At 29.5% G+C, this 25,134-nt stretch overlaps 1 protein-coding gene and 1 long non-coding RNA gene across 2 annotated transcripts; both read right to left on the bottom strand.

Annotated features, from left to right (window-relative positions):
* Nucleotides 1-6,820: 6,820 nt before the first annotated feature.
* Nucleotides 6,821-7,437, bottom strand: LOC136086491 (uncharacterized). The gene is made up of 3 exons (XR_010641368.1): nucleotides 7,356-7,437; nucleotides 7,196-7,222; nucleotides 6,821-6,843 (listed from the first exon to the last, which is right to left on the bottom strand). It is a non-coding gene; the product is annotated as an uncharacterized LOC136086491 (long non-coding RNA).
* Nucleotides 7,438-23,044: 15,607 nt separating this feature from the next.
* Nucleotides 23,045-24,036, bottom strand: LOC136086118 (uncharacterized). Its single transcript, XM_065808389.1, has 3 exons — nucleotides 23,839-24,036; nucleotides 23,366-23,449; nucleotides 23,045-23,232 (listed from the first exon to the last, which is right to left on the bottom strand). Exons 1-3 carry the CDS (start codon nucleotides 23,894-23,896, stop codon nucleotides 23,045-23,047), a joined length of 330 nt encoding a protein of 109 aa, XP_065664461.1. The 5' UTR covers nucleotides 23,897-24,036.
* Nucleotides 24,037-25,134: the final 1,098 nt, after the last annotated feature.

Below are 25,134 nucleotides of genomic sequence, written 5' to 3'. Positions count from 1 at the left end.
GTCTTGCAACAGCTAATTGAAGAATACAATGTTAGCGTTGAGGTGAAACAAGTTTTTGAGTCTAATTGATTGCGGACCTTCAAAATACGCGTTGTGGTGACAATTATCAAGCTCATACGGAAGACTTGCTATAGTCCGAATACTCCGTCTTATTTTTTGGGAACGTGGAGCACCGTCGGATATATTGACTGACAATGACCCGACATTTAAAACTACAGGGATAAGGAGTTTTCTTGATAGTTGGGGAGTACAAATTAGATTAAGAGCCGCTTATTATCCTAAAGGAAATGGAATTGTGGAAAGAATCCACCGTACGATCAAGAGAATAGCAGAACGATCGAAAATGTCGGTACCGGAAGCACTATATTGGTACAATGTCTCACTCGACAAAAATGGTGCAAGTCCGATGGACAAAATATACAGTTATTCCATTGGTGTGAAAGGATTGGTAAAAGAGAATCTTCCTGCGCAAATTGTCACGAACGAGAGATTTCGAATTAGCGATAAAGTCTGGCTGAAACCACCAAATGCGAGGTGCTATACAAAGTGGCAACCAGCTACGATAACTCGGAATGCGTCGAAACAAATCGTAGAAGTGAACGGCATTTCGCGTCATGTGAAACACGTTAGACCTCAAAATGATACTCAGTCCTGCATTATTCCTGATGTGGAAATAGAGAAGAATCCCTGATGTGGAAATAGAAACTGGTCAAGAAAGCGCTAAAAACCAAGGAGAGCAAGTTAAGGATTGTATTAGAGACGAACGAGGAAAATATCGACGCTGAAGATAGACCCCAAGAAATCGACATGCTTATGCGACTGAGTGGTCGGGAACGGCGCATGCCTTCGAAATACTTTGATTGCTATTTGGATGATCCGTAAGGATCAAGGAGGAGTGTTATTTCGGAAAGTTCTAGAACATTTAATGACGTTAGGGATTTAATAGCTTTAATAGATTTACCAATAATAATTATAAATACGCGTTTGCGGTGATTTATGACGGTGTCTAGAAGGATATTTTAGGAAAAGCATAGGGTATATATATTGAGGAAAAAATTTGTAAAAGGAGAGTTTTTAGTTAAGAGAAACGATTATTGCTGTTTATTAGTTTGTTGATTACGAGAAAAAAACTGCAAGTATGTATATGATTGATTCGATAGACATCTACTATGAATCTTTTATTAGGCGTATTTATATTTATTTATTCTGGGGTTTGCCCATATCGCTCTAAGATGCTGACATTTTTTTATCCCTGGGCTATACAAATAACTGAAATCTGTTCAATGATATGTCATTAGTAGTGCGGAGCAGTATTATTTAAAAAACTAACGTGGTATAATATGAATTAAATTTTTATTAGAACAAAACCCGACAGACAGACTCATGAAAAATGTCATATAAGTGATTGTGTTAAATCATCGTAAATAACTATTAGGAACCCCAAGACCAGATTTCTAAGATATAGTTTCGTGATAAGTTTATTAACTGGTATTAATAAATTCAAAGCATTTATAATCAAAAATGGTCGGAAGATTTTTCTTAGCTAAGTTATCCTCAAATTAAAAATAAAACATATTGTCTTCCTATATCACTTTTAGTGGAAGTTTACTTAATATTGTAATTGTGTAATTTATTCAAATTATAATTTAATACTTGGCATAAGGCTTTCTAAATTTCAATGATCACGAGAACACTATTGATTGATAATTGACCAAGTCTCTGAAATGTTAAAAATGCTAGAATAGGTTAGCTATTTTCGAATGATCCTTTGATGAATTGGATTAGTTTCTCAACCTACTTTTGAATCATCTAAATTAAACGTAATAGTGCTCAATTGTCGCTTAATTCACCATTCATCGATAATAAAATATATTAAAAAGATAGTTCTTCCATAGAGTTTGAACTCGTGTTGAATAAGATTTAATTTTAAATATGTATACCTTACATCTACTATTAAACCGTCTCGTCAATGCACGGGTCCTGGGTATACATTTCATTTTCCAAGGTAAAATTTATTGACCCCCATAATATCAAGTCGGTTTACTTTAACTCTTAGTATTTTATTTAAACAATAAAAAATACGTAGTAAGTAGTGATTTCACACACTACTTGCACGTTGTGGTTAAAATACATTGCTTATCACAAATAGGGCACACATATTAAAACATGATTTTCGAATTTTGCGACGTTTTCGTAAATTCGCTGGTGTGTCATTCATGGCATACCCCAGTAATCTCTTTTCTTCTAGGTGTATCGAGTTGTGCATAGGATTTGAAAGGTTCAAATGCTTGATTCACATGGGTAATTAGCTCGTTTTTTGTTGGATGCGCACATTGATTTATAGCTTTACCTAAAAAAACTTTCAATTGTCACTTTCGTTGTAAATACCTTATGAATTGTAGATTATTTAACAATATTCGATGACTAGAGTATATACCTCTCTGCCCAGTTGCCGATAAAGTAATCGTTCATATGATTATTGTGGAACCTTTATTGTGCTGCAAGGCACGCGACATCAATATTATTACCGCCAAATGCAAGTGGGCCACCTTGAGTTTATCCATTAGTAGTATATTTGTTTCAACACTAACTTTTGACAAGTTTTATAATTCATCAATTTCTAGTAGTTTCTTTGCACTCTATCTAGCTTTTGCTTCATGATGCATCAATGATAGCATTATCATTTTATTTTTTGGGCACAACTGCTCAGAGTTATTTTCTCATGAAAATCATACTCAGTGGATAGTTCTTCTAGTATTATTAACGCAGTTTCAAAGCAGGAAAAATTTGAATTAGCCGCGTAATACCATTAAAAGAGTAAAAGCCTTCGTGTACTAGTGTGGGACAATAACCGCCTGAATTCAGCTTCAACAAGTGCACGGTATTCTTATGATTCTTAAGTACGAACTGTGCAAATGCAAAAACATTAATATATCTTGAAGACAATTGTCTCAACAGCAACATTTAGTTTATCTATGCCATGATGTAAACACAGTTGTTTAGGTTATGTGCTGAGCAACCCACACCAATTAAAGGTGTTCTTGATAATTGTAAATTTGAAAGTATGTTATTTCCTCTACCTGGTCTGTAAAGACCACTAAAATTTTCTTTTGTAGTATCAGCAGTAAATGAAATTAATTTGTCATATTATGTAAGTTTTTTTTAAAGATGTAGTTACGTGGTCGCTAATAGTCAAAATGTTTCATCTTGTAATTTTTATCACAACTTGATAGAGTTGATAGAGTTGCACCGTATTTTCAATCAAAATACTTGATTAAAATAGAAAACATTTTTATAGGTTTAAGGTTTTACCATCTGCAAAGACCTCACTTAATGGTATTCCATTTAGTTCAAATGGCCTTATAACTCAACTGATTGTGGAGTCAGCACATTATTAACAATAGCTTTTGTATTTATATCACTACAAAAGTTTTGATTTATTTTATAATCTGAACATGCTTTCCCAAACAGGTTGCTAGCGCAATTAAAAGAGTTGTAACTGAAGATCTATCAGAGTAAATAGCAAATTTACCTTCAACAGTATTAATTTAGTTTTGCTCACATTTAATGTTCTTGTCTTTTTAGTCAAACATAACTCGTAGCTTCATTAGAGATACAGTTAATCATTTCTTTTGCAATGTTCGAACATTATTGGAAATCATAACAAAGTGGATATGTTAAAATATGGCTTAAATTATATACATAGATCAACTATGTCAGATTTTATAGTTCCGAAAAATACACCGATTGAGCGAATTTAATACGTCATTTTTAAGATGTCTGAACTCCAATCGGAGAGGTTAAAAGATACTTCCGTTACACAATTTACTTGAGAAAACTAATTTACTTGAGAAAAACAAAAACGTCTAACTAATACTGCTTAAACGAATATTAACTACACAGTTAATCATGTTGTTTTACGGTCGGTCAGTTACTTAATTTATAGTGACTGTTCTCCACAATTTAAAGTTGCGAAACCTTAATTAATACACTGTAAGAAAAACGTCTTCAAATTAAAAAATAAAACCATCTGTAAAATTAAAATAAATTAATTTACCAATTATTTAACGTTATTTGAGTAATTTACAACTCACATAGGTCATATCAGTGTATAGCAGAACCATTTTCCTAGACATAACTAAATTCAACACAATACGTTATTAGTTACTGACACAAAATAATAACACTTCATCATGCCTTAAATTGACGAAAGATTAAGGCTAAATTCTTGTTATATATTTTATAACATGAACTTTAATTAATAAGATTAATATGAAGTGAACGTAAATTATTTATGAGTTAATAATTTTTTGGTATCCCCTTGATAAATGTTTCTTAAAAAAAGGAAATTGTCCTTAAAACGATAAATGCACACAACTAAATAAATTTATTATAAATAACTAAGCGATTGAATACAAATACGTTTCAAACAAAAAAAAGTTGATTTACAATCAAACATGTGTATAACAAATTGTAAAAAATATGTAAATTTTGATCTTTTATATTGCATTAATGCGTCGTATGACAAACCTAAAACAAAAATTGTAACAGTAAAGTTGACATAAAAGAACAAACAAAACAAAAAAAAACAACTGGAATACAATTTACCTGCTTTTCGGTAGCCTGTTGACATACTTAAACTGCTGTCATGATGCAACTTGTCGGTGTTGTTTTACGACGTTATTTCACGTTGGCTTTTAGTAAAATTTAGTTAAATTTAAAAGACATAACAATAGATTTAAAATATTTTAAAATATTTTAATAAAAAAGCAAATGCTTCAAAGAGCCAAACTAAAAACATTTAAGATGAAAAATCAAATAGATGTAAATAAATTACATTTATATAGCTAAATAGTCTTGGCCTATAGTAAATTTTAAAAGCAGTGTTTGCAATAGAATAAAACTACCAATTAATTATTTCTAACAAATAGAATGTAGCATCATATTATGATGATTGGGTAGTGAATTAATTTAACTATATTTAAGTTTAATTGGTGAAAAACAAATAAAATTTCAATTAAAAAAGACAAAAACAAACCAAATATACAACAATATGTTATAAAAAGAATTTACAAATTAAAAAAAATTACAAAATTAAAAAAATTTAAATAAGTCACCGAAGAAAAAACGGCTACAAAAAAGTTATAAATATCTTCACTGATAGAAGACATTTACAACCTTTTGGTTGCTGTTTTTTCTTCGGTGTCTCTTAACACCCCGGTACGGATGAGCCCTCCATTTGAAGGATGGCTTATCCATACCGCCATTACTTTGCCACTTATTGAAGGACCTCTCCGAGAGAGGCCCTGGGTGTTGGGAGCGATATCTTTGGTATTCCTCAAATGTTAACAACTCTAAAGTTACAAATAGAAGGATATTATAAAAGTTAAAAACATTTACAATTTTTTTAATCAAAATATAAAGCATAACCTCACCATTTTCACAGGATGAAGAGGATGCTAAAAATAAATTAAAAAAGTAAATTAAAAAGACTTAAACTTGTGAGAAATTTAATTTTATTAAAAATATGAGTAAAATGCAAACAGTTTAAAAATGTCATATTTATATTAAATAATTTTTCACCTATTGCACTTATTTCTCCGTAAAAAATATATAAAATTTAAAACACAGCCCTACCAGTTATGCTTCTACTAGACACTAAAGACAAAATATACCTCAGAATAATTGATAGAGTTATATTTACATATAAATAAATATACAACTATAATTTTTTTTACCTATTCCCCTCATTTTTTCCATGAAGTTGTCTAAAGTAAGAAAAAAGATAACTGAAGCTAAAACTAATAAAAACTAAACTATGATTAACTATAAACTAAACCAAAAAGCTAAAATAAACTTTAAATTTTATTATCTGTACCTCAGAAGACAAAGGTCGGTTATTTAGTTTTTTGTGAAAATGAGTTATGTATAAGACCTTATTAGTTTTTCAGTATCTACATAGGTATAAAGACTGTTTTCCTGCAACAATGTGAATCAAAGTTTGGTCAATATAAAGGGTCTGGTGTCCCCACAATGTTCAAAGGAAAAACGTCTGTAGTAAAGAAATGACTTTTCACTTTTTTATTTAACTTTTTATTTTTGTCAAAATTACACTTCATGTGCCTCAAGACAAATTAAATAAGACAAATTAAATAAAACATAAATTTAACCATCAAGAATAAAAAAGCCAATAAAGACTAATTATTTTACTATTTACTCTCTCCTGGACAATTTCTAAAATGTGACAACTGACTTGGACTACTGAGTGTACAGATATAAATGCTTTATTTAACTATACTAATCACATAATTTATACTTAGTTTTTTTCCAACTCTCCTAAAAGAAAAAAGAAAATAAAGCTTAAGTACTTAAAGTTTTAAAATTCCAGTTACAGTACAAATAAACAAATTCCTATTAAAAATTATCTAATAGCAAAAACACTGACTTATTTTAGTCTTCAATTCTGTGTCTAAACAATAAAAGCACTTAAATGTATAGACGTTAAAATATCTACTTAACTTTTTAAAAATAAATTCACTAAACTAATATAACTAATACCTTTACTAGCTCTCTCTTGATCAACTAAAGAAAATAAATTTTAATTAAACTAACTTGATGTAAAATAATAAGAAGCTGTCTTTCTGAGAATTTTAAATTTCTTCTCTATTATTGACAATATAATTTTAAGTATTACCTAAGTTCTTGGGCTTATTGTATAAAATTATAAAAACCTACTGTTTTACTTTTAAGTCAACAACAATATTTTAAAAAACATTTTAGTTACTTTATAAAAAAATAAAAATCCTTTCGAACATACTACCTCTCTCTCTTCATTGTTGTCAACTAAACAGAAAAACAACTGATAGTAACAACTGATATTCCTTTGGTTGTAGGTTATTAAATAGATTAAATAGATCAAAGATCTATAATCTGCTCTAACAGTCTACAACCTTATCATTAAACTATAACTATTTTCTACAACTTGGTGTAATTTAACATAGATATATTTTTTCAAATGACAAAAATTATTAAAGTACATTTTATAAACATAGAACAAATGTAGTGATAGTGGATATAATCCAAAAATAGAAAGAACTTTTAGAAATTAGCTTACTGCTTTTAAATCTACAAAAGTTTCCAACTTGCATTTTTTTATCTACATTTATCTATAATAAAATATGAATTAATGAGTTACCATTATTTAAAGTTGATCCAGAAGCAACTAAAATAAATTATCAAATAAAAAGTTTATTTATATAATCTTGACGATAATGTTGAAATAAACAATATTTATTGCTTGAAAAGTTAAGTAACAAATGTAATTCAAGTATATTAAAATAAATGTACGAGGTTACCTGTTGTGGCTGGTGCAACTGAAGTTATAACTAAATAAAAAAATATTAAATAAAAAAATTATTTTATCTATCTTATCTATTTTATCCTGATGATTATGTTTAGATAAACAATATTTATTGATTCTTTTTAAAATAAGTTAAAAGACATTACTATTTGCTGTAAATAAAATAAAAGACATTACTGTTTGCATCAACTGATGATGCTACCACACCTAAACGACAAAATTTATTAAAATATTTAAAACATATTCAATGCTTTAAAAGAATATTCAAAAGAAGTTTTGAATTCTACAAAATCTAAGTCCTTACTGAGTTCTACCTGTCTTTCTAAAAATAAAAATTGAGATAAAACTATATACAATAAAATTGCTATTGCTACATTCGTACTCAAATAAAATCTAAATGATAAACTTACTTAAGTAGCTGTCAGCTAGCCTGTCAAAAAAAAATTTGTATTCTCATTAATCCTAATCTATAATCTATAAATAAACTTACTAATATAAACGATAAATAAACTTGAAATAATATAAATTATAAATAAACTACTATATGCTATATAAACTATAAATAAATTAATATAACAATGTTACTAATTTAAACTATAAGTAAACTACTCTACACTTTATACTTACTAAAAAGACCTTCAGCTCCTTTTAACTGCTCTAAAAAATAAAAAATACTTGCTTAAATTGATCTAAAAAGACTGAAGACAAAACTGAAACACTTTACAAAAAAAGAATTATTGTACTAAAAAAAAATTTTTTACCAGTCATTTTAGTTTTAACTTCTTCTAAAAAAAAAAACAGAAAAATAAAAACAACGAACAACAAACAAATTTTAGTTTTTAAACAATGAACAACATCAGTTCCTCTTAAAACTAAAAATTTATCAGCTCTAATCGGCTGGAAGACCTTGCTTGAAAGACCGCGTGGAGTAAAGAAACGCTTTTAGAAAAGTCTAGAAAGTTCTATATTATAAAAGAAAGTAAAACGACACTAACACTATTAAATTACGGTATTCATATTTAGGAGATTAGATAAATTACAGTATTCATGTTTAGATAGAACTAATAAAAACTATTTTACCAGACATTTTATTTCTAACTTCTTCTAAAAAATGAAAACAGGCTATAAAAATTAGAAAAGTAAAAACAACCAAAAACAAACAAACGATTATTTAAATTTTCTATTTTAAACACTGAACAACATCAATTTTTTTCGAAAATAATAATATATCAGCTCTAATTTGCTTGCTGACCTTACTCGAAAGACCGCATGGAATATATAACCGCGCATTCAAAAGCCTAGAAACTACTTAAAAACTAAGAAATGGTGTATTTTACAGAATACAGAACCGTCATTAACAACACGAACATTAGGCGTAACTATGCGCACTATTCATTAGCGTATTAATATTTAGATTATAAATAATAATATAATAATTATAGTATAAAAAAAATAATATTTTATTATAGTATACAATTTATACAAATATGCAATAAACACAGAGAAGAGATCGTAGATCACTGCTAGTAGTGGAAGAGTTGCTCGAGTCCGTAATTGTTTAATAGGTTACTCTAAGAGAGCGAGGCTTTGATAGACACGCTATTTATACTATTTATAAATTCCCAAGGGGGGCATTAATAGTTTAACAATCAGTCAATCCAAACGTTTATGACAATTTGATTAGCGCAACACTCCTGTCAACAACAGTAGTCACAAATAGCTGAATGTTATTTTTATTCACAAACGTAGTTGTGACAGAATTAAATTTATTTTCTTCCAGTTAGCACAGTTTATTAACTGAAATATTCAAATAAATGTTTCCGGCGGAGACACCAAATATGAATCTTGGAATATTACTATATCGCCTTTATTTGTAATTTTTCACTTCCACTTCTGTTATAACTTTTATGATATTTGCGGAGTTCTGTTAAATATTCATTGTGCCACCTATTCCAAAAATGTTCTAAAATAGAGTTTCTATTTACAACGCGCTTTTATTTCGCGTCCATATTTACACAACGCGTCCATGTTTACATAACTGTTTTTTATTAATAATGTTTCTGAGCTTATTCTTTTGTCAAGCACGAGATAATTAGGAGATAAAGATTCGTCTCCCGGTTCTTCATACGAAAACGTTAATTGACGATTATTCGTAACGATTTCGATTCCTGCAAGAAAAAAGAGTCCGTGTGGTACTTATTCGTAAGGCAATCTTGCAGTTTTCAATATTTTTCTGAGAATTCTCTTTACTGAACGTGTACCATACGTTCAAAGAATCCTCCGCAACACGGAACGGCTGCAACATTGAAGTGCCATAAAATGCTTCTTGAGGATGTAAACTGTTGCGTTTTATCAGCTGTAATGCACGATCCATTATCGCAAATAGTTTCGTAGGGTGCGCCAAATTTGCTAATGAGTCTTTGCAACCCTCGAATAAACGCCAAAGCTGAACTATCAGGAACTAAATCCTAATGTATAAAACGTGTACTAGCTCAAGAAGCTAAAAGTTATTAACACTTAAATGTTTCTTCTTTAGAATATATATTTTTCTCAAATAATGGTCCACAGTAATCAATTCCTGTGTACTTTGTTTTTTTGTTTGTTTTTTTTTTACTTTTTTTTTACTTTTTTTTGTTATTCACCTCTTCCTGGCCAAGAAGTCCGCTACAGGTGAGGAGGCTACTTGATAGTGGTTATAACCCTCTCTCTTAACTCTACATCTCCAAAACACGAACCTTGACGAGGAATGTCTTCGAAACACGAACCTTGACGAACGGAGACACAAGTTGACTTAAGGTAACGGAGTAATATCAGGATAACTATAAGTTTCGCCTTTGTAACTTCGACACAAAAACATTTTTTAATTAATTTTGAATTAAACTTCTAACTTTTGGAATCCAAATTCCATTCGTAATTGGTTTAGCGTTTCTTATACGCCGTTGTGCTTAACACTTTCATGACAATGTAAAATATTTAATTCAGTAAAAAGACTTTCTTTTGGAAGAAATATTGGAAATTTAATATTGTAACTATTTAGGGCACTTCTTAAATGCCCCCTACATCTTATTCCTTCGCTATGGAAGAAAAATCCTAAATCATTTTTTAGTTGTTTATAATTCTTAGAACTATACATATTTTGGTAGATGAATTTAATCCAAATTACAGTGTCCGACAAAAAAAAAAGCTTAGATAGACATGCAAAAGAACTCAATTAAATTTCTACAACTGAAATAGAAAAAAATTAACAAAAAATTTTTATTTAGTGCATTGATTCTTAGAAAAAAAAACAAGAAAAAAATGACGAAAATTTGAGAATTTTTATTGAAATAACGAAATAGACCAAACTAATACTTTGTGGTGAAGTCACGGCTTTTGATCACTGCCTTGCACCAACTAGGCATACTCTCAACAAGTGATTGTAAGAGTTACCCAGAAATGTTCTTCCATTGATTTTGAAGAATTTGAAACGACTCTTCTTCATTTTTCCGAGCTCTTGTCTTGATTCCATGATCCAATATACTGAAGCGCAAACAAAATGGTGACTCATCACTTCATAAAACATTTTTCCATTGTTCGATTGTCTAATCCTGATATTGCTTTGCCCATTGAAGTCTTTTTTTCCGGTTAGTTTCAGAAATAAATGATTTTTTAACACTCTAATAAGATTTAAATTATTTAATAGAATATTTAAGTATAGATCCTTCGAAGAACCGTCCGTTCGTCAACATCCAGTTTAAAATTTCTCTTTATTTTAGCCGCTGTTATCTTTTTATTCTTTCGAACCTCTCTTATAAATAATCTGTCCTCTCTGGCAGTTGTTTTACGCCTTCTTCCGCTCCCTTCTTTGCGTTTAAAACTTCCCGTCGAATAATACTTGAACAAAAGTCTTCGAACTGTAGTGCACCCTCAAATCAATTTTTTTCCAATTTCATGGTCAGTGTATCCACTCTCATGCCATGCCACAATTTGGCCATTTTCAAACTCAGTGAGTTGTTTTATCTTTTTTTGAGTTGTCTTGCGCATTGTTCGACTTAGGTGCTTTGATAGAAATAGCGACAATTGAAGCAAGAATAAAGTAAAAGATTGTCTTTTCGTACTTGCTTTTTATTCAAGCAAGATACGAATTTTAGAATATAAGCTGTTACTCGTATTAAACAAGAATATGAATTAAAATAAGTTATATCTATAAATTTTAAATGTATGAACAATTCATTAGTTATTAGTATTATTTTTGCTTCCTCTGGGGGATTTACAAATTTATTTTGATCAAAGGAAGGCCAAATCTCTGTAGTATAAATAAATTTGGGTCCATAAAACCATAACTGATTATTAGTTAAATATTCAATACTAGCACCTCGTGATATACTACTATCTGCATGATTGCGATTTGTTTCGACGTATTCCAAAAGGAAAAGTCAAATAAATCTCTAATTTTTTCAAGACGGTTTTGAATAAATGTTTCATAAATTTTATTAGAATTTTTTATCCTATGTAAGCAAATATAAGAATCTGAAAATAATTTAAGCTTAGAAATACGAATAATTAATGAAAGTTTAACTACTTTTGAAATAAGTGTTGCGAGCAGTAAGCAACCCTTTAATTCTAATTGAGGTATTGTACATTTACTTAGCTAGGTTATTTTAGATTCTGAAGTAACAAGAGAGGAACACTTTTCGTTTTCATTAAAAATACATCCAAAATATATACAACACCTAAAGGCTTTTAAACTAGCATCACTAAAACCTTAAAGTTCTTATCGCGTGCTACTTGCACTCGATTTCGAATAAAATGGCATTTAGGTACTCAAATCGGCTGCACAGAACTTAAATCTTTATAAATATCTTTCCTTACTCTTAACAAATCTTTATTAATTTTACAATCCCATCCTATTTTGGATAACAAGTTTGTTGAAATAAAATTTATAAACGCTTAGTTACTGTGTTTATTTGTCCCAAGGGATCAAAAAGTCTTGCTGTAAAACTAAGCACGTTTATTTTTGTTGGAAAAGGGACGGCAATCTTAAATAATTCAAAAAACAAAAAAATAAATAAATCTATTTTCTCGTTCCATGTTAAACCTAACACTTTAGTATTATTTTGATTTTAAAAATTCGTTTCATTTATTAACTTATCTAACTCGACCAAACAAGATTCAAATTTTCTTCAATTAAAACCAGCTTCACCTAGCCGGGAACGACATTTTTTATAAAAATTAAAACATTCAATTCCAGAATCAGAGCAAAAACTTAAATTGTCAACGTGAATAGAATTTAGTAATCAACTTATAAATGTTGGATCAAAACTTAAATAATGCTCCGTATGGCTAATTAAAGTTGCTGAAAGAAGAACAGGAGAAGAAAAGACTCCAAATAAAACTCGATATAACCTATATTTACTAAATTTTAAATTTTTTACATCCAAATTATTAACATTTTTATACTACAAAACTCGTATGAAATCGCGGTATTTCTCAGATAATGAAATGTTCAAAAAGACTTTTAATATCTGCAATTAATGCTATTTTATTTACACGAAAACGTATCAAAACTCCATTTAGTTGAGTTGTAAAGAAGGACCTGAATGTAAACAATCATTTAGCGAGGGACCTGAGTTTGTCGCACTTGTATCAAATGCCGTTCGCATCTTAGTTGTAACTTTTTCTTCTCTTATAACTGGCTATGAGGTAAGTAATGAACAAGTCCGACCTTAGATATATTACTTAAAAGTTGCTCTACCGTTCCATTTAATAATTGTTCTTTTATAATATCATTATTTAAATCAAATAATTTTGCATCATTTAAAGACTTTTTCTTTAATGATAAGGATTTCATTGAACATAAATTATAAATTAACGCATAACAAAGGATGAGTCTCCTTAAAGGGTAGTTCAACAGTATACTTAGTATTTTCAAATTTAATGCTTTTGCGAAAATGTTCGACAACTAGATTGTCACTAATATTATTCTCGCTTTTACTCCAAATAGATGAAAGCTTTTTTTTCAAAAACGTTTTATTATTATATAATTCTGCTTCGACTTTTAAAACATGCGAAGACAACAGATCAATCTACTTTATTATTATTCTTAACCGTGATAGGACCACTGACTAAGTATCCTACCTTAGCTTTTATTGCAATTGGGCCTTCAAACCCTTTTAATTTCTTATTTTTAATTATGGACCAATAGTAATTACCTATTAAAATATATCACCTATCAAACTAGATCAACTTCTAAATATTCATTATCTCTATAATAATCTGCTAATTTTAAGTACTTTAAATGATTATAATTTTTACACGCAGTTTCTATAGACTAGCCATTTAACGGAGAACAAATTTCTTTTACAACTCATATAGTTTCCATATCAATTCCGTCATTACCTTGAACATAAATCTTAACTCTATCTAAAATTTCATTTGTATTGTTATTTCCGAAAGTTTTAATATCAATTCCTTTAGAATCTATTGTATATCTTAAATAGTTTTCTTAATATCATAAATAATTTTCTTAATATATTAAATAGTTTTCTGACTATATTCTTAGCTTATTTCCTTCAGTATCTTAAATAAATTTCTTAATAATCATGAAATAAATATTTCAAAACAACAATAAAATGCAATTACCACATAAATAAATATAATAAGGAATATTAATTTATAGATTAAACCTAAATGGTATGAATAATGAGCTAGTCGCTCATGTGTTTGTTGCAATAGAAAACTGTTCTAAAAATAAAAACAGCAATAAAAGTCGAGGCAGAATTAAAAAAAGAATATAATTTGAAATTATAATTAGACGATATACATATATCCGTTTTAAATTCTCGATGGCTAGATGGAAGAACAAGAGGGTATGCCATTCCGGCCTATGTTGTTATATCCAGATATATTTTAGTATTTAATGTTTAAACCATCAGAACTCGGGATTTAATACAAAACTTAAAGACTTGAGCGACTATAAAAACACAAAGGCATACAGCTGCTATATATCTTCCTGGCTTCAGCCTCTTATGTATCATAATTTACCAGGTAGTAATTACTGTATATTGAAATCAGAATGTCGGAGATCAAAATCTATCAATGAAACGTATCATAAACTGTGGTTATTAGAAAAAAGTGCAAAAATAAAAGCCTGTCATTGTACGTGCATGGCTGGCATGGTAAAACTTGTAGTCATGCTGCTGCATCAATGTATAGTGTGGAAGCTGCTGTAAGAAATGGATTAACAAGTGTACAAGCACTTCAAATGAATGGTTGCCATCTCGAAAAGAAGTAGCTCTTTTTAAAATCGAAGACCCTGACTTTAGTCGGGAAGATTTTGGCGAAAGAGGTAAAATAAATTAGTAGATACGCTAAAAGAAAAATATAATCCTGTATTAAATAATACAGAACAGTTATTAAATATCAATAATGTAGCTTCTGCTCTTGAGAAGACTGTGCTAACAAGCATTTTGTTTACTGTTGCTCCAAAGCCAAAAATCGACTTTGTTCTTTAAGTTTTGACAAAAGTCGATAAGCCACCAGTTGATTTGCCAAGCATTGTCAGTTTAATTTCTACCTCTTCATGTTGTGCTGAATTTTTTACAAGTTTAAAAGTAAACATGTCAGCTGAAAATATAAAACAAATAGAATTGAAGGGGGCTTATTGTGAAACAATCACAAGTCACAAAAACAAATATTTGAGAAAAATGACTTTTAAGTCTTATTTAAATCTATAAAATCAGTGCTTAACCTATTATTCTCTCAAATTTATACATCGTAAAAATACTAATGGATATTGTATATTGGACAAAAAAAAAAAAAATGAAAATTGTGTATAATATTTATGATTATAAAAATGATAATAACTCGTTTTTGAAAAAAGTATGGCTTGTCATTGTTTCACATTAAGCCCTTCTATTAGTAACTCGAGGTCAAAATGAAACTGAAAATCGTTATCACTATCGAAATAGTGTTATAACTACCTCTTAAGCTCACGAGGTAGCAACAATAAAATTAGGACTGACACTTACCGACCCAAATAATCCAGCCTTAAAATATGGTCATACAATGGTTGAAGTTGAAGCAGTGAATGTGTTTAATGAAAAATTGAAGGACATCATTATTCGGCCTGGACTTGCTCTAATATAAGGATGTTCATAATCCAGGTAAAGCCCGCATTCATATAAAGTCATATTTTTATGATTGCTGTTCTAAAGCATGTATTGTTGTGAAATATCCTAACAAGATTAGTTTTACCACACCAACAGGGTTAAATTTACCATATTTAATAAAAGAGGGCGTTAACGTAAAACTTACTAACCATACTTATTACACCTAATGTATGTTACAAATGGCTGTTACAAGGTGTAGTTTTACATACATTGTTGTATGGACCCCACATGGCATAGTTGTCGGTAAAATTGAATATGTGTCTTTGTGGAATTTGTTAAAGAAACAATTTATGAATTATTAAAAAGATTATTTAAATTCTATATTTAGCATCTAAATCTTTTCAAAAACGTTTTTCTACATTTAGGTTTTTATTATATTTTAAAAAACGAAGTTTTTTGACCCCGATTTCACCTTTTTGCTTAACTAATATCTTCTTATTTATCTCTATTTCTATTACCTTTGATAAAATGTATATTGTAATATTTCTTGATGAAATTTATTTTGTAGAGTTTGTGTATAGAATATATAATACTATGATATTATACTGTTTGAGGATAAATAGTTGAAGTTTCTGAATTTGTTAAAGAAGTTTTTGCAATGATTTTAGTACTTTGTTTTATTGTACTGCTATAATTTGTGTACTTCGTTTCTCAAGTTACTTGGGTAATAAGTTTCAATTCTTATGCCTTCTGCAGGGTCTCGATTTTCCTATACTTTCATAGTTTCATAAAATTTATATGGTAAATAGGCAGTCACAAATTAAGAATGTTGAACCTTCTAAATAGATTACTTTTCATAAACTATAGGGGGATGGGGTTTAAAAACAGAAGTCAATTTAAGAAGCTGTCTGAATAAAATAACATTTTAAATAAAATTGTGTGGTGCAAATTTAAAATTGTAATTGCTTGCATACAAATCTGAACATCGCCCCCCTCCCGCCAAGGTCTAGATCAGCCCTTGAAGTGCAAAGACAATTTAAAAGATTTATCAAAGATGTCATCGCAGAAACTAATTTAATACCAAATAAAGTTATTAATTTTTGAAGCATAAAAATAATCCCTGGTTTGTATTTTACAATTCTGAATTGATATTTTTTAGGGTTTTTGCAAACCCTACATTACACACACATGGTTGTATAGTAGGGTTTGCAAAAGCCCTTTACATTGAATATTCACCTCTCACACCCCTGTTGTTCAAACATTTTTAAAAAGTTGTTGAAATCTTTATATAAAGTTAACAGAATGTAAATTTTTTGTACATTTTTAATTAAAAATAATTAATTTTAAACTAGTTTGTAAAAAAAAGACATCCACCCCTAGTTGTTGCCACAGTTACAGAAGTCAGGGCTGGCAATATGGGTGTAACAAGGAGATCTAGTAGGGCCTGTGATAAGGGTGTTGGCACATATGGGTGTTCACAGTCAACAAATATAAAAAAATCGAGGACCTTTTTTTTCAAGTCAGTAACATGTTTATATAGCACCCTTCTTCGGGCAGGCCCCAAAAGTCAGGTATCAAAGTTAGAGACAAAAAAATAATTTCTTTATTTGCAAAAATTAGTGTCGCAGCTAGAATTTATGCTGTCTGTAGCTGATTTTAAATTTTCAGATCCTTCAACTTGAAAAAAAAGTACTAGATTTGTTTTACATCCACTATTTTGGTGCGCTTGGAGTCAATTGCTCCACTGCACTATCGGACAAAAGTATACAAATTTTGCACAAAAATGTTTGTGATAATTACTTTGTTTGTTTGTGCCTGTAAATGTCATTATATAAACCCCATATTGGTTTTCATCAGAATATTTGCAAAATTAAAGCTTTGAAGATTGGACTTAGTCCTGATAAAGGATTTTGTGGGTTGGTTCCTTTCTGCATAACTCCATCCAATTTTCAATTTTTTGATATGTTCTCAATAAAAAGTAAATAAAATAGTTTGGGTTTATCATTATAGCATCTAGAATTATATTATAAGATATTATAAGTTGGTAGATATTGCAGTTATTTAATAATTAATAAATATGCAAAATTTACTATTAAGTATCTAAGTCCATGTCTTCAAAATAGTCAATTAGAGAACCTTCATTTAAATCCATGAAATTTGACTCCACAGTTAAGGTGTCCCAATTATCTTCAATTTCATGATTTTCAAATAATAGGAAATTTTTGACAGCTTCTGATACCTGATGTTTAATCCTTTTCATTCTCACATCCAGTTTTGCTGAAGACACTATAGGGTCCGATGAATCTAATGCTCGATTAAATACATCAAGCAAATTACTTTTACGAGAACATTTTCGAGAATGATATTTTTGATTCTGCCTAGAGTATTTATTACAAGATTCAGCTCCCTCTTCAAAAAATCCAGGTGGTAATGGTAGTGTCATAATAATGTTTTTTGAATGGAAAAGAATTTTATGAAGAGAGACAGGCATGTAGAACCATTTATACTTACTAATAAATAAATTACTAATAATTCTTATCAGCTTAGACTTTATTTTCCTCACCTCTTAGCTTAGACTTTATTTTCACCTTACAGCTTATACTTTATTTCCTCACCTCTAATTTGCCATAATTCTAACTTTTTTCAGTATAAAAAATTAAGCAAGCTATTGAGAGTGTTGATGGTAGCATGCAAAGCTAGCAACCATAAATAAGGGACGAATCACCTTTTGGCTTAAATTGATCTTTATCAAAGTTAAGCAAGTTGTTAAAATGGTTTGGTGTTGATTTACAAATGGGGGGCAGCTTTGGGAAAATTTATTGTCAAGCAAAAAATTTAAAATTTTCCATCAATTAAAGTCGGAAAGAACAACGATGAGGCATCAACTTGCAACTCTTCTCCAGTATTTGTTTGATATAGAGCCAAGTTTTTGATGTCCTTTTCAATTTGTTGGAAGGTTACCTTAACATGTTCCATTGTTTCTTTAGTAAATTCCAGAAACAGGGGGTGCACATATCGAAAAGATTAAGGGGTAGGATTTTTCGATAAAATTTCTCCATCTAACTCTTAGCTGTAATGGTGTCTCTTCTTAGCTGTAATGGTGTCATGGTAACTGTAAATAATGAGTGGTCATCTATTACTGAACCAAATGATGATGCCGGTGATTTTTAATTTGACCAGTTGTTCCATCAGCACCGTATGCGAAGGTCGTTTCAGCATCAATAACACTTTTATTTACCCTCTTCATATAATTCACAGTTTGATCTACTTCTAATAGTACAATCCTCGAAATTGTGTGGCAAAATAATAATTTTATTAAAGTTGACGCTTTCACATCAGATGATTGGATTTCATCTGGACGACATTTCTTCTTTGCTTGAGAGACTTCAAAATATGTTGGAAGGATGTTAGCATTTCTACTTTTCATTTCAACTCGTAAATTTTGGTATGTATTTTTCGGTAATGAATTATCAATAAGAAGATTTAATGTCTTATCTGGCGTCATCTTAATTGGTTTCGGTGTACTGATTTTACTACGAAGCTCCTCTGCATTATCAATTTTATCGATGACTATCTTAATCAATTGTTTCAGGAATTTACATCCTTTTCTATGTGATGCTGTTTGAACAGCTTTTAGTAATACTTAAATGCAGTCTTCAGAATCTTCGGCTATTTGAGTTATCGCCTGATTTTGCGTCTTCTCGCACAATTCTTCTAATGATTTTGATGGTCGACCTTTTTTCTTAATGCTGATGTTTGGCATGGTTGAACAAAATACTCAGGAGAGATCACAAATTGTTCAAAGTAATTGGGATAATGGCGCATTAAATGTGTAGAATCATAATTCCCTAATCTCTAATGTCGTGAGAAATTACTTCTAAGATTATTCAAATCTTCTTTTAATGCAGTAACTCCACTTTCAGTTATTTTTGTATTGTAAAATAATTCAGTCTTTGTAATGCGTTTTGAAAAAAAGATTTCAAAATTTTCTTTAAATAAATATTTTCCAAACTCAACTTCCAACAAACTAATTGCTGTTGTATTTTCTCTATTTTCGGTCATCATTAATGACTTTTATGAAATGTGCAATAAAAATTAATTAAATGATCCTTTAATAAAATTGGTTTAGATGAATTTAAGTGATCAATAAATGTCACAAGATAATTTACTGCTTACTCATACTAATTGATCTTTACTATGCGCGTGACTACATACATATACGTTACCAAGAATTCTACCCTAAACGCTTAATGACTTAATTTTACTTAAAAACGAGTTATACTTAAATAAATATCTTGTGCATATAAGCTTTCGGAAATAATATTTAATGCAATTTTTAAAGGTGATCACATGTATGTATTAGACGTTTTTGTAAAGTTCCATCATTCTGTTTGAAATTCTATAACTCTCAAACGGGGATTTTGAGGGGTATATAACATTAACCTTTTTGAAACCCGGAGTATTCACCTTTCATTTGGTACCAAAATAATTGATACATTTTGATACTATAAAGAATGCTGGTCTTGTAAAGCCAAAAATATGGTGATAGCCTCAAATTCCGTATCTCTAAATATTTCTTAAAATGTTTTATACGTGAAAAATATACAGTCCCTGGCCAAATTATTAGAAGCACTAGAAAATTTTATGAAAAATGGAAATTATCTTGTGATACCATACCGAAATTGTGTATTTAACAGGTGCAGTATACGTTTTTTGCTTATTCATTTGATTATCTATATTATATTACAAATAAAACATTATTATGAAAGAACAATATGTATTTATTGACTCTTTAAAGAAAACGGAGATAAATATACTTTAATGTCAATAATTTGTTAAGCCACCTTTAGCCGCTAGAAGAGCTTTAATTCTGCGCGGCATGCTGACAATGCAGGACTGTATTTGAAACGTACTATAATAACTTACGTCTGGAATCATCATTTGAAGGTGATGATTCCAGACGTAAATTATTCTTTTTATGAGTCGAGGTTTGTTTGTATTTAGCCACTTCTCTTTTCATCAACTCCCAAACGTTTTCTATGTGGTTCAGATCCAGGCTATTACACGGCCAATCCAACAGGAATATTTTGCTCTGCCAAAAAAACTTCGACAGATCGAGCTGTATGGCAGGAAGCTCCATCTTGCATAAAAGGGAATGGTTCCCTATTTGAAACCATTCTTGGAGCTGCTGAATCAACCTATTTTGCAAGACATTTTTTTACTGGCGATGATTCATCATCCCAGCTAACAATTAACGTTCAATGAACGTTGCCACAACGTTCGTTTAGGTTTGCGTAACATTCGTCGCGAACGTTACATAAACTAACTTCTGTGAACTCCGAAATACAGTTCTTGAACATTCAATACGAACGTTCAAACAACTAACAGCGAACGTCGACCGAACATTCAGTGCAAACGTTATGCGAACGATATTTTAATAGCCCTTGAACGTTCACTTTAAACGTGAAATAACGAACATCGGACGTTTACGAAACGTTTCTTTTTTTTAAACTAAATGTATAAATGCATTGATTTAAACGGACTTACGGTTTTAACCTATACATTTGCTAGTTTAATATTAAGAATAAACAATACAATGTTTTTTCTTAACAATAAACTAATGTTTAGCGTCAACAGAATCATTTTTTATTTACCCAGTACAAAATTACCATGTTTTACAACATAATTACTCTTAAGTTGCTTATTTGAGAGACCACAATTTATTCCATTTCAACCGTTAAGCCATAACTTGATGAGTTGTTCACAATTAACAAAAAGTTATAACAAAAAATACTACAAATAAGTAATGAAAAAGTTTATTTATTATCTATAACCCCGTAGGAAAAAAAATTTTATAAATCAATCATAACTTATAAATACAATCAAAAAACAAAGAATGACATAACTATTTTAATATTAATTCGTATTTTCAGAATCTGAACTTTCTTCGGCTTGTCGCAACAATACATCTTTTTTCGGAGTATTTGTTTCAATTTTTGCCTAAAAATAAATAAATAAACATTTTCTATCATAAAGAATAAATGAAATACACTAAGATCAGCATTAATAGTTAACATTTACTAAAAATGATCTTTACAGAGAGAAAAAAGCAATTCAATTCATGTCCCTCATAGTTAACTCCTCCTGGTCGATTAGGAGCATGCTTTAATACCTCCCTAATCTCGTCCTCTATTTTTTGATCGTTAGCATCTTTGATAATCTTTTTACAAGCTTCTAAACGATTAATTTTAAATCATATATTTACAATAGTTAATAAAAGTAGTCAAAGATTAACTGCATAACCAATCGTTGCTTTATAAAGTAACTTGCCTTATAAAAAACTTTGAAAAAACTTACTCATCACTACTTGGCAGAGTAAACAGCTCTCAAATGATAGTTTTTCTTCTCTGCCATTGAAACTAAACAAAGACCAAAGTTGGTTCGTTGCTGTTGTGCGCATAATGCGTCGAATCACATCTTTACAATTCCGGCCACCTAGGCTTCCAAAATAATTAATCTAAAGAAGCAATTACTGTATCTATATTTGCAAAAAGTAGCATATAAAGTAATATATCGTAATTATAAAATTATATATAATTTGCAAAATGCGTCTATAACATAATTTTAAATTGCTAATTGAAAGCTTATGTAAGCTTAAATAAATTTGTATAACATAATTCTTAGTATATAGTGTGTCAAGTTATCTAGTACTGTCCACCAAAACCCGTATGAATTTAATTGACAAAGTATGGCGAGAAAGAGAGTTAGGGGATGATAATATACATTTACAAATATACCACAATACAACACTTTGTAGAAATTTTGGTCTGTTGTCAACCAATGCATAAATAACGTAAATTAAACACAAGTAGTCCTAATTTAAATAATATTGACAATAATTACCATTTTTTTGCAAAAACTAGGATCCTTCAACTTTATTTCAAGCTGTCGCAATTCATGTTCATTTTTCATCTTCTGGGGAAACACATCGTCAGAAACATCATCTCTGCCAACAGCCACAAGACTTCTCAGCATCGCTTTGATCTCCTCTTGATTTTCAATTATTATGTCTAGTTTCATAGCTAATTATGTTTAGCTTCAAATTTATTCTATAGGATAAATTTGAAGTAAAATTAAAGTTATAGAACAAAGTATAATCTGCAAACAGTAATCAGTAAGTATGTTGTTTTTTTAAACGAAATCTACCTCTACATCAATACTCTATAATTCATTTTGTTAAAAAATGTTAAACATTAACTCTGGTAAAGGAAGATTTTTATTAACAAATTTCAAAGCATTAAAAAAATCGTAATAAATTAAAAAATTAAACGATTTTCCCTGTTTTTTTTACTAAATCAATCATTTCCCCCTAATTTTCTTTCTAAATTTCTTAGATATCCCTGATTTGGTGGCAACCCTGTTATATAAATTGAAATCAACAAACCGTGTGTTCCCGCAGTATTTTCATCTGCTCTACCACCAGCAAAATTTTTACTCTCTGTCAAACTATTGACCGTTGTCCCACCAATACATGGTCTTCTAATACTGGTTATAAATTTTTTTTTTTTTTTTTTAAAGTTGATAAAAAATACCATCAAATTTTGTTAAATTTGTAAAATCCATAAATAAAATCCATAAATTGACTTACAGATGCCGAAGGTGAATGAATAATATTTGCAGCAGCTGACACAGCTGCATTTCGCGCATGCTGAAACACTTGAGATGAAACAGCTGTTTGTTCCTGTAGGGATGCATTTGAAGACTGTAGGGAAGCATTTTTTCCTTTGAAAAATAATAATTTATTTAATATTATTATCATCCAACTTACTCATTGTAATTGGTGGCTTTTATAATTAACATATGAATTATGAATATTAGTATTGAATTATCATTAATAATATCAAAACAAACTTGCCATTGTTCTGTTTTGCACTATATTTTGGTGCAGATGGAGGGTTAATATTTTTGCTCAGAGGACTGTGATCACCAGAAGAGGTTTCTGTAAAAGTAACTATAAAAAGTAATACAATTTGTGTTAGATGTTAGTGTAATTTAAAATCGTGCTAAAATACATAACTTAATCAACTACATTCTAGATACATAGATTAGTGATATATGTCATAATTATGTCAACACATGTTAAATGTAAAATACTTTATTATTAAAACAGAAACTAACTCTTGCCTTTGCTTTGTTTTGCATTATACCTTTGTGCAGATATAAGTTGGATTTTTTTCCTTGGAGGACTGTGATCACCAGATAAGTTTTCTGTAAAATTAACAATAAAAAAGTAACAAATTTGAGTTACAACAGCATGGAATTATAAATGTTAGGTAATAAATGGTAGGTAAAATCATGCTACAGTATACAATTTATACAACTGCATACCATCTTCAATATCAGAAGAAGTCTCTTTGTTTATATCAGTATCTTCCACATTTGACATTACTAATGCTTTCTTAGCTAAATCTGATGCCTTGCTATAACTTTCCACTGGTAATATATAAACTTAAAATATACAATCTGCCTAAAACCTGATTCAAATATACTTACAAGAATAATGTAAAATTATTGTAACATTACCAAAACCTGATTCAAATATACTTAAAGGAATAATATAACTTTATTGTAGCATTACTAAAACCTGATTCGAATATTCTTAAAAGAATAATGTAACATTATTGTATTAAATATATTTTTATAGCTTTACAGTTCTTGAATATACATTGCTTATACAATACGCGATATTTTAAAATAAAACAATTTTATAGATTTATTACAGTTTTATAAATTAGCATAATGCTAATGTTGTAAAAATGAATTTGAATTACCAAAATCAAATTTGTATCAAAGTTTAGTTCAACTTTAAAATACTAAACTTTTGAATTACCAAAATTTGACAAATAGTAAATGTCACTACATGCAAGGACGTATAAATAGATGTACGTTTAACCTGTTGTTTAAAAAACAGATTATTCGTTTTTTAATCAGTGCTCATATAACAAAATAACAAACTTGCAACCAAAAAATTATTTAAAGTCTTTACCTGCCGCCCCAAAAGTTCTAATTTTGTATAGTGGCCATTTCAGATCAGGCAGTTCACTCTTTTTGAATCTGCATACTGAATCCTTTCTGGGCCAATAACCAAACAGTTGCTAAAACAATTACAAAAACATTCTAACACATGCGTTCAACAACATTGTGTAATAACTATCAATAATTAAATCTTTATTTACAATTTCTGCATCACTGTTAGAAATAGTACAACTATTACAAAACAGATAACTGCACTACCTTACTAATTAATTGTAGTAACAATTTACCTCATTCTCGTAAACAATCCAACTTTTTGGCATTACCTCCACTGATTGCTCATCTACAAACTCAACAACAACAAAGGGACCGCTACTCATTTTCTAAACAAGAAAAATAAGTTATTGCATCTTAATAATAATGAAATTAGATAGTGAACTAAATAATTAAAAAAGAAAAATTAAAACATAAGGGAATTGATTCAGTCAGATGAATAAAACTTTTTTTCTAAACATATATTTTAAATATTAAGTTTTACATGTCATGTAGCAAAGTCATAAGTATAATTTTTTTCTTATTTTCTTTTTGAATCATAAAAACCTTGCTTTTTACGGCCGTTGATAAAACAACTTCAATAGAAGAGTAGTCAAA

The sequence above is a fragment of the Hydra vulgaris genome, chromosome 10 (assembly GCF_038396675.1).
Source record: "Hydra vulgaris chromosome 10, alternate assembly HydraT2T_AEP".
Classification (NCBI taxonomy): domain Eukaryota; kingdom Metazoa; phylum Cnidaria; class Hydrozoa; order Anthoathecata; family Hydridae; genus Hydra; species Hydra vulgaris.
This window is presented reverse-complemented; position numbering and strand designations above follow the sequence as displayed.